Source organism: Diaphorina citri, unplaced genomic scaffold (genome assembly GCF_000475195.1).
Source record: "Diaphorina citri unplaced genomic scaffold, Diaci psyllid genome assembly version 1.1 scaffold125, whole genome shotgun sequence".
NCBI classification, from domain to species: domain Eukaryota; kingdom Metazoa; phylum Arthropoda; class Insecta; order Hemiptera; family Psyllidae; genus Diaphorina; species Diaphorina citri.
In genome coordinates this window covers 250726-262589 of record NW_007377562.1, presented here as the reverse complement: position 1 = coordinate 262589, position 11864 = coordinate 250726, and the positions used below count along the sequence as shown (strand labels likewise).

Sequence of the window (11864 nt, the reverse complement as noted above, 5' to 3'; positions counted from 1 at the left end):
AATGTGTGCCTCCAGTACACATAAGGTCTTGGTAATTGGAGAAGAAAATTGACAGATGATGATTTGTTTCTTATAAAAAGGTAGAAACACACTACCACCACGTGACGTGATAGCAGTGTAGCTGGCCTGAACGAAATTACCTATAATATTATGGGAAAACGTTGAACTACATCTTTCTGACTCCACATGACTTCACGTGACGTGATGATTGTGTGTTTCTACCCCAAACAGTGTTTGAGATGAGAACAAAGTTGATCATTATTATGATTATGATTATTATTATTATTATTATTAATAATAATAATAATATTGTATCTACTATCTACCTTAAAAACGGGGAAAAACAAGATCATATTTGTGTACACTGCCAAATGGATGTCCGAAATGGGAACAAAAGGATGTCGTCAGTAGAATAAGGAGAGAAGGAGGGGATGTTGTTTAGGTCAGAAGAGGTTTCATGTAACAGGAATATTGTTTATATTCTTATTGTTAAACGAGGTATATTTACCATTTGTCTGTTATTTCACACAGTATGTCTCAAACAGACCTAACCATTTATCTATAATCTTCTTTCACACAGTGTATCTCTTGGAGAGTATTAGGGTACAATATCCCTAGTTCCTACATCCTATAGAAGGTTAGGGCTATAGTGGTTTTCTACACAAGTTTAGGGACTGCTTCAACATTGAAATAATGCCACGCTTTGCCTAGGCAGTAGTAAGCAAAAGGAGTAAATACCTTTCTAGCGACTTTTATGCTGTGACTGTTATGATCGATTAAGACGAAATTTTGGTTAGGAGTTTATTAACTGGTTGGCTGGTTTATTCTTCCAACTAATCTCCATCCTTGATCTAAGCCTTCAAAGGTCTAATTTTTCACTTGATCTACTTGTTATGAACATTTTTTCAAATATGATCAAAAGCTGCTTGAAATATGTTCCTCATTGTAAGACCCCCTTGTAACATCTGCCAAAACTTTCAATATAAATCTCGTTGTAACTCTGTGACATTTCTGTGTTGTTCCCTATAGCATGACCCCTTCTTAAATGACTCGATACCTCTGAAGTTTCCAGTTAACTCCAATATGATCTCAACTGAGTCCGAAGATTATAGAACGCCTAGTGAAGACTCGGGGTTGGGACTGGGACCGACAGACTTCACCAATAATCGCACAGGGTAAGTTCCTTATTCCACAGTTTAATTACCTATGTCTAGATTTCATCAATTAGATAAACAATCGTAGTGTGAAATGATAGTCTTTTTTTTACTATACATAGTATCCTTACTTTGAATATAAACTTTAACTTGAAGGGAGGTAATCTCTTTTTCAACAATAGCATACCTTAGCACGAGGAAATAAACACAAATTTTAAATTCTAGTTTTATGGTTGATAAGTGGTGTGTAGTAAAGTGCTGAACAATGTTTCTAATTCTTTTTTTCTGTTTCTGTTCCAGTGGGGGCCGAAATTTTACCGAAACTCAATGGTCCCTAAATCACCTTGCAAACAAAAGACTCGACTTAGATGAAGATCCCCAGGTATCTATCCATCATCTTCTTACAATACATTTCGGTTTTTTAGCAATCACCTTGCAAACAAAAGACTCGACTTAGATGAAGATCCCCAGGTATCTATCCATCATCTTCTTACAATACATTTCGGTTTTTTAGTCAGTATCGTTTTTCTCTGGTGTGATTTAGCGTGTGATTTCGTACACTTTCTTGGTTATATCGTGCCACACCTAACTATTTCTCTTGGTTTAGCTTTTCCATATTAAGTGTCTCTATTATTTAGACAAGTACCTATCTATTACTATTCTGATGAATGTATCTGTTGCAAAAATTGTTGCTTTTCCATATTAAGTGTCTCTATTATTTAGACAAGTACCTATCTATTACTATTCTGATGAATGTATCTGTTGCAAAAATTGTTTGTGTTTGTTTCTTCACTTTTCTTTGCAAATAAGTTATTTCTTCACTTGAGGACAAGTCTGTAAAAATCAACTCCTATTCAAAGTCCCATGAATTCTGTTTGGAAGTCATTTCGATTATATTCATTATTTTTTCACTCTTTCCTGATATACTTAAATGTTTGTACACCCATCACTTTGAGTTTTGACGGCCCTTGACACGATTTCGAAAGTTTTCTATTTAACATAGTTCATTGGAATACTTGGAGTATTGATATGATTATAACAGTGTGTCTTGGTAGTGGTTCCAATAACTTTAGCAACTTCGACTTTCTTTGAAATAGACTTAATTAGATTTCTTGCCTAGTTTTCTGTCCCTCATAATAACATACCCATGCATCAATCGATTACCGTTTGAAGTTATACCTATCAATATATCGGCAAACCTTTTTTCCCCTTCTTTAAGGAATTTTATTACTTCTATAATTATATCCACAAATATAACCCGATTAGGTTATACCTAGTGTAAATATGCTGCATCAGCTTTGTACTTAAACATGCCAGCAAAAGCTTTGTACCTACCTCTTTAGGTGCTCATCTGCTCATAGCTTAACCACTTTTGCTTTTTATCTCATGAGTGTTTTAAAATACCCGTGTATCGGTTACTTTTAAATGTTTTTGTTGCTGCTTTATAATAATGCTTTATGGTTTATTATCCACTTTTTCCTTTCTTTATTTGCCGACAAAAAACTTACTCAGACTGCTTTACCTTTATAATAATGCTTTATGGTTTATTATCCACTTTTTCCTTTCTTTATTTGCCGACAAAAAACTTACTCAGACTGCTTTACCTTTTTTTCTTTTCTGAGGCTGTTTGGTTGCTTGAGGTATTCGTGCTGTGTTTTAGATGGCACTCACGGCAAATTTACTTACCTAATACCTACATACACAATATTTAGTGACTCTTTCCGAAACACTTATGGCTATATTAATTTGTGGCTTCCATTAAAAATTCCCCTCCAATAAAATAATAATATTTTTTCCCGGTTATATACGAGTATATAGATAGCTAACGGTTTATTATGGATGGAATAACTTCTTTGATATTACCTGTACTAGTGTTAGGTATTCTACATTTTTATGATTTATGCAAATTTAAATTTCCATGAAATCCTTTGATCTTGCCTACTTTATACGGGTCGATTGACATCAACACTATATTTCCAGTTGATGTGATTGACATCAATATAGTGTAAACATACCTTTACCCTTCATCGACATCAATATAGTGTGGACATACATACTTTTACCCTCCAACTTTTGCTATGTATCCATCGTTTTCTCTATCCCATTGAAGTGTCATGTTGTTTATCATTTCAGGAATTTTCAGATCTGGATACAGCCCCCCTAGCAGGCCGCTCCAGAATGAGGCCCAGTTTGACTGACATGAACATGGCCGTTGCTCAAAGATACTCGGATGACGTCAATTTGGTAAGTGGAATATGTTTCGTTTTGCCCTGGTGTCCCCTAATAGCCTAAGATATAGATTATAGTGTCTAATAATTTACCCCTGTGTTAATGCAATATTTTAGTTCTGGGATTTATGTTGTATTCAGCGCATTGCATAACTAAGGAAGTTACCCGGCGTTCATACAAAATAGTGAACTTTAAATACGATTTCAATGGTTCATAGTTAACTTTGCCTCTTCAAAGTATAAGAAAAGTATAAAGTAAAGTATAAAGTATTAAAATAAGATGGATCAGGATTTGGACAGTATGGGACTACGCAATACACATACACATGTATTATACTTTTATAATATAAAAACTCTATTCACAAGATCTTGATGATGTAAACATTTCTGATTATTAAAACAATAATAGGTAATTAAATCCATGGGACTAATAGGCATTAAAGTAATAGTGTCAAAAGGATAATTATACTGAAATACCTATGAATATAATATTTATTGTCCAAGAAGATTAATTACTTTGGACCCCAGCACACACAAGACAAATATCATATAACCACAAAATTATCTATCAATCTATCTAATTATCTATACCCTTTCCTATCTATCAAGCTCGTAAATACTTATTACTCTTATTAGGCACGTCAGAGGTGTAATGAGCGAGATTTAATTAAATAGAATTAGGATTGAACAAACACTTGGGACGTAATATCACAGAAATGTCCAGATTTCCGCTCTGATAAGTAATGCCTCGACGTAACGTAAGCCAATTTCAAGACACGACTTAAGTTACCTATGTACTTCTAATTCGACTTGTATTAGATTACTTACATTTCTTATGTATAAGTAAAGCGTACAACCCAATTCATGTACCTACCTATTCCTACATGTTTTTGATTCAATCTAAAAAGTAGAATTTCAGTGCTACAGATTTGATGAAAGAAGCGCTCATTTATACCGTTAGAACATCACTGAAGATTCTCTTTACCCCAGCAGTAGGCTACTACTATAATTAAGTTACCTATGTACTTCTAATTCGACTTGTATTAGATTACTTACATTTCTTATGTAAGTAAAGCGTACAACCCAATTCATGTACCTACCTATTCCTACATGTTTTTGATTCAAGCTAAAAAGTAGAATTTCAGTGCTACAGATGAAAGAAGCGCTCATTTATACCGTTAGAACATCACCGAAGATTCTCTTTACCCCAGCAGTAGGCTACTACTATTGTGGTCAACATTTCAAATAATGTTGAGAATAAAATTCCATACCTTTGTTGGGATTGAACCCACGCCCTCCTGATTACCAGGCGAGCGTCTTGACCACTACACCACCGTGGCGAGGTAGGAGGTTGCACTGGAATTTAAGCCGATTTTTTTTCGGTGTGGACAGGTAGTCCCGATTTTTCCACAGTATAAATTTCATTATGATACAGCTCAAATTTGTGTTTCAAAACGAATTGAGTAGGTATGTCATGAATAATGCCTACGCTTCCTAATATCCAGTATCCTATCCACCACTGTGAGATTTCCCATGGTGAAAACAACATTATTTCTCCAAAGAATTGAAAGAAATAAGGAATGTGTGATGATGATGGACGCATACTTTACACACATGTACAGTGTGACTCATTTATTTTACGACTTATGGATAGGACCAACTTTATACACAGAGTGACTCATTTATCTGAGGACAAGACCAAGTTTAACCTCAGATTGTGGTCCCTTAGAGAATTTAGAGGTTTAAGCAGACAGGAAGGGTGCAATACACAATACCCTGACCTCAGCATATCCTCCAACAATGCTTAATATGTAATTGCTTATGCTGGAGAGTCATAAAGATTTCCCCCCCCCCCAAAAAAGTTCCAAATAGAGATTACACAAGACCTTGTTTAGACTCTAGAATTACAGAGAGTAAGAGCGAAACCACATCAGTGCGGCATGGACCATTGACCTTCGCTGAGACCATTGCAGAAAAAAATACTCAGCTCAATTTTCTTGATTTTCTGCGAGGGTTGGTACTAGGTGAGGTTTGATGGTCAGTTCTCCGTTGTGGACACCTAATTGAGTTTTCAGTTTCATTCTGGCACTAGGGGGAAAAATCATAGCTACCTGTAGGAGTAGGAAAAAGTTTACTTTTGTTTCCTAATATTCCCATACCTCTGTTGGGATTGAACCCACGCCCTCCTGATTACCAGGCGAGCGTCTTGACCACTACACCACCGTGGCGAGGTAGGAGGTTTCACTGGAATTTAAGCCGAATTTTTTTCGGTGTGGACAGGTAGTCCCAATTTTTCCACAGTATAAATTTCATTATGATACAGCACAAATTCGTGTTTCAAAACGAATTGAGTAGGTATGTCATGAATAATGCCTATGCTTCCTAATATCCAGTATCCTATCCACCACTGTGAGATTTCCCATGGTGAAAACAACATTATTTCTCCAAAGAATTGAAAGAAATAAGGAATGTGTGATGATGATGGACGCACACTTTACACACATGTACAGTGTGACTCATTTATTTTACGACTTATGGATAGGACCAACTTTATACACATGTACAGTGTGACTCATTTATCTTGTGAGATTTCCCATGGTGAAAACAACATTATTTCTCCAAAGAATTGAAAGAAATAAGGAATGTGTGATGATGATGGACGCACACTTTATACACATGTACAGTGTGACTCATTTATTTTAAGACTTATGGATAGGACCAACTTTATACACAGAGTGACTCATTTATCTGAGGACAAGACCAAGTTTAACCTCAGATTGTGGTCCCTTAGAGAATTTAGAGGTTTAAGCAGACAGGAAGGGTGCAATACACAATACCCTGACCTCAGCATATCCTCCAACAATGCTTAATATGTAATTGCTTATGCTGGAGAGTCATAAAGATTTCCCCCCCCCCCAAAAAAGTTCCAAATAGAGATTACACAAGACCTTGTTTAGACTCTAGAATTACAGAGAGTAAGAGCGAAACCACATCAGTGCGGCATGGACCATTGACCTTCGCTGAGACCATTGCAGAAAAAAATACTCTCCCCATCCATCAAGTAGAGACGTAGACCCATTTCATGCCTAAAAGGTGATACTGGTGTATCATCGTGCATCTCATTATAAATGCATATAAACGAAATATACAATTATACATGGAATACCTTCACAAATAGTTGTAAATAATTATGCTATAATAGATCTAACATACAAAGAACTTCACTCATGTCTCAATCGGTACATGTGCAACTCAGATCAGTTGTTACATTGCAAGAAACAAGTCACGCCAATATTGTCAGAATATCTTCAAAATTTCTAACAACACGTGAAATGGACCTTGGACCAGGTCTTAATTTGACTTCAGAACAATTAATTCTGGGGGCGTAATTTTACAAAGTACAAAAACATCTGTGACTATGACATGACAAAATAGTAGATACTGAACTACCAGTATCTAAACAAAGTTGAACATATCAAACAGTATCAAATTTGACTTCAGAACAATTAATTCTGGGGGCGTAATTTTACAAAGTACAAAAACATCTGTGACTATGACATGACAAAATAGTAGATATACTGAACTACCAGTATCTAAACAAAGTTGAACATATCAAACAGTACTTCCACTATTGTTAAAGACATGTATAATTGGCTCCAGAGTAATAATCAACATCTTAAACAAGTATCATTCAATATAATTTGTCATGAACAAGATAAACCAATATTTAAAACTAATAAGTCAACTAGACATTAATTTTGTCCATTATTTATCTTGGTATTACCAAGATACCTATTGTCTACTATTACATTTCGTCTATGGTTCAAGTAGATATCTAATTATCTATTCGTGGAAAGACCAATTTCATTTTGTGCCAAACTTGATGATTTCGTGTATTTCATGTTGTTGGAGTCTATGAACAAATCCAACACCTAATCAGTGATAACTTCATAGTGTTTGTTTACAAGAGCGTGTAATGTTTCATTTATATGCATGATTGAATCACTGGAAGTCTCATTGGTAATCGTGATCATTGCTATATCGGTATCAGTTGTATTGGGGACCTAGTGAATTACTTTCACTTGATAATGTATTTATTACCGACCAGCTTGTTGACTTGGTAAACAGTAGTCTCAGATGTTTATGACTGTTTGGTGATTAAGATTTTGTTGTTAATATCACTCCCGTCGGGTATAATTACAGTAATCGTGATCATTGCTATATCGGTATCAGTTGTATTGGGGACCTAGTGAATTACTTTCACTTGATAATGTATTTATTACCGACCAGTTGTTGACTTCGTAAACAGTAGTCTCAGATGTTTATGACTGTTTGGTGATTAAGATTTTGTTGTTAATATCACTCTCGTTGGGTATAATTACAACATGTTTACTAAAATAATGAGAATAGAACGCAACGATGTATTTTTTAGTTCTTATATCAGAATGCAACACACGTTCTTGTGTCCTACACTTGTACAATCTTTGACTTTGTATGTTTTTTCAACGGCACGTGTAAAACAACGACATGCAAAGCAATATCAGTGTCAAGTCATCTTAGATCATTTGGCCGTATGTAAATGGAGTCTGCTTGGACCAATCTCAAGTCTTTACTCTAAGTGCGTAGTAGATGTCCAAAGTGTAAGTAACCTTTACATACAATGGACATGTTGTGGATTTTGAAAGTGGACGCCATGAAATGTTGGACGGATTGATGGCTTTTTGTCATCATTTGGCCGTATGTAAATGGAGTCTGCTTGGACCAATCTCAAGTCTTTACTCTTAGTGCGTAGTAGATGTCCAAAGTGTAAGTAACTTTTACATACTTGGACAATGGACATGTTGTGGATTTTGAAAGTGGACGCCATGAAATATTGGACGGATTGATAACCCCCATCAGATCCATAGGAAGAAAATTTTGTACCTTATGAGGTAGAAAAAATGTACCTCAGCTCCGGCTCTACAATCTTTGACTTTGTATGTTTTTTCAACGGCACGTGTAAAACAACGACATGCAAAGCAATATCAGTGTCAAGTCATCTTAGATCATTTGGCCGTATGTAAATGGAGTCTGCTTGGACCAATCTCAAGTCTTTACTCTTAGTGCGTAGTAGATGTCCAAAGTGTAAGTAACCTTTACATACTTGAACAATGGACATGTTGTGGATTTTGAAAGTGGACGCCATGAAATATTGTACGGATTGATGGCTTTTTGTCAGTCAAAACAAATTTTACTTTTGACTGTAAGTGGTTATAGCTTTCGAGAGGTATAGCTCAAGTGTTCTTGCCGGCGAACAACATTTAAAAGCAAAGCAATAAAAGAAAGGATCATTAGAATCAAGGAAATAATATAGCTACACTGTTCCTATGTTATGAGTTGCTAACATTTAAATGCTGTGACGAATCTGATCGTAAAACTTAACTCGAAGCATAAGGCACTTAAAAAGCTCGTCTGAACTTTGTTGAGTCATAACGAAGTCGGGAGAATTCAATAGATAACAATGAGGTAAAAGTCCGGAACAATAGCACCAATATAAGCAACAATGCAGTCAACCGAACCATTCTGTACCAAACTACTTTCTTCAATGATGTGGTCGTAAATCAAATCTTTGACCGTACCGTGTTAATTGTTATTGGATAATTGGATATTGTTGTTCTAATGGTTTACATTTACACTCTGAGAGTCGTCTTGGATATTGATGTTTGTCGTGGTGATCTTGTCATAGAATATTCAATCCCACTGATCACTGATTCAATCACTGGTTGATCATCAAATTCATCAGTTGCATTTATGAATCTAGATGCATTGGGCACTTTCTCTTGTTCTGTAGAGATGTTCTTGGCAAGAGGTTCAAATGTTAATTATTGTATGTACCTGCAGATTTCATCACATTTTCGTTTCTATTTGTGGGCGCTGATTTCATCATTAGTGGTGTCATCATTTTCATGGTATACCTATTAATAATAATTATCTCATCAATTTCGCCTTCACTTTTTAGACTCTTGAATTCGACTATTACATGCCAGGAGTCTTGTCTTCCCTCTCTCTTCCTCTACTTTCTCTTTTTTGACTTGCTTTCTCTCTTTCTCCCTCCCTCCTTCTTTCTCTCCCTTCCTCTACTTTCTCTTCCCCTCTCTTTCTCTCTTTTTCCCTCTCTCTCTTTCTCCCTCCCTCTCTCTCTTTCTTTCTACCTCTCTCTCTTTATTCCTCCCTCTCTCTTTCTCTACGGTTAAACCTGGGTGCACTCAGCCTCAAATTCCGTGCTATAGGAAGCCTTCTCCAACTCTCAAGTTGATTTTCCCATTTAATTTCAACATGTCACACTCCCAGGTCATTGCATCATCAGTGTCGTAACAATATTAAAATTTAATAATTTTTACAACTTTCTTCCGTGCAAAAGTAATTAAAAAACACGGAAAGCTATTAAAACGGGAACTTCTTCATTAGTGGGTGTCACTTGGGTGTAGAAAGAACTTCTAGGTTCCTTTTTATACCACAGTAACAAATCAGGAATTTTATTGAAGTTTTATCCCAGAGTGATCAATCTTGTTGTCTTTGATATTTCTTTGAATTATAATATCGAATGTACTTCCATACCCTATTTTTCATAGAATATTTTACATGGGAGCTTAAACTCCTTTTATTTGACGAAGCGTTGTTAAAAAAGGTTTAGGTTCTATTTTCCTTCTTTCAAATTGGAATAAATGGGTTTTAGAAATGCAAATTTACATGCGAGGAGTCTTGTCTTCCCTCTCTCTTCCTCTACTTTCTCTTTTTTGACTTGCTTTCTCTCTTTCTCCCTCCCTCCTTCTTTTTCTCTCTTCCTCTACTTTCTCTTCCCCTCTCTTTCTCTCTTTTTCCCTCTCTCTCTTTCTCCCTCCCTCTCTCTCTTTCTCCCTCTCTCTCTTTCTTTCTATCTCTCTCTCTTTATTTCTCCCTCTCTCTTTCTCTATGGTTAAACCTGGGTGCACTCAGCCTCAAATTCCGTGCTATAGGAAGCCTTCTCCAACTCTCAAGTTGATTTTCCCATTTAATTTCAACATGTCACACTCCCAGGTCATTGCATCATCAGTGTCGTAAGAATATTTAATAATTTTTACAACTTTCTTCCGTGTAAAAGTAATTAAAAACACGGAAAGCTATTAAAACGGGAACTTCTTCATTAGTGGGTGTCACTTGGGTGTAGGAACAGGGAAATCAGGCCCAGAAAAAATATAAAGGGACGAAGGGATTTCGCTTTGGAAAAGTCAGTGCCAGGAAGTTGTGACCCGGAAAAACCCTCGGAACCATATGCTTATCCGGCAAGGGAAGAGGTCAGAAATTTTTCACCTTTGCCGTTATTCAAACCTGGCAACTCCGCAGAAAAAATATAAAGGGACGAAGGGATTTCGCTTTGGAAAAGTCAGTGCCAGGAAGTTGTGACCCGGAAAAACCCTCGGAACCATATACTTATCCGGTAAGGGAAAAGGTCAGAAAATTTTCATCTTGGCCGGTATTCAAACCTGGCAACTCCAGTTTGAGCGTCAGTGCTCTACAACCCTCCCCTTGAAGATACGGTGAGAGCTATGTAGGATACTTATGTAAATGGAGACGACAATATAAGAGAAAACATAGAATTTTTTTTTTTTAAGTTAGAAAAAGGTTTCCTAAGCCTTAATTTAAATGCAGACAAATGAAATAAATGAAAAAAGTTGAAGTTTGTTTTTCAATTTAAATATTTTGTTCGTTATAATTGTACAACAAAAGTCTACTTCATACTTAAATGTCTATGCTTAAATCTAAAATGAACTTAGGAATCAATGGGGATTGTCTATACACAGAAGAAAATTACACAGTACAAATCTGAAGATAATGCGAACCTTACCCATTATCATAACATTTTGATATAAATCACAACAATTCACCTAAAAAACGTATTAACTATATCCTTATCAGAATACTCGGCTTACCCCCTTCTTATCAATATGCATTCACCTTAATCCAATATGCATTAATGTGGTATGCTCTTGAACAAAGTTTAATAGATACAATGTTGGCATTATTAACGTAGGATATTAATGTAAGTGATTTACATTGGACATTACGATTCAGACGAAGGGCATTCATTTCCCCATTTCGAGGCTGAACCAAATTTGAATAAATCCGTTGCTTCCAAGCCAATTACATGGTACAAATCTGAAGATAATGCGAACCTTACCCATTATCATAACATTTTGATCAAAATCACAACAATTCACCTAAAAACGTATTAACTATCCTTATCAGAATACTCGGCTTACCCCCTTCTTATCAATATGCATTCACCTTAATCCAATATGCATTCATGTGGTATTCTCTTGAACAAAGTTTAATAGATACAATGTTGGCATTATTAACGTAGGATATTAATGTAAGTGATTTGCATTGGACATTACGATTCAGACGAAGGGCATTCATTTCCCCATTTCAAGGCTGAACCAAATTTGAATAAATCCGTTGCTTC

The 11864-nt window shown here is 35.8% G+C and overlaps 1 protein-coding gene across 1 annotated transcript in view; it reads left to right on the top strand.

Annotated features, from left to right (window-relative positions):
- The window catches only part of LOC103524914, a 116749-nt gene that overhangs the window by 53972 nt on the left and 50913 nt on the right, over positions 1-11864 (top strand). Inside the window, exons 10-12 of the mRNA XM_026820184.1 lie at positions 1030-1175; positions 1455-1536; positions 3288-3398. Coding sequence (XP_026675985.1) covers positions 1030-1175; positions 1455-1536; positions 3288-3398 — 339 coding nt within the window. The remainder of the gene's footprint in view (positions 1-1029; positions 1176-1454; positions 1537-3287; positions 3399-11864) is intronic.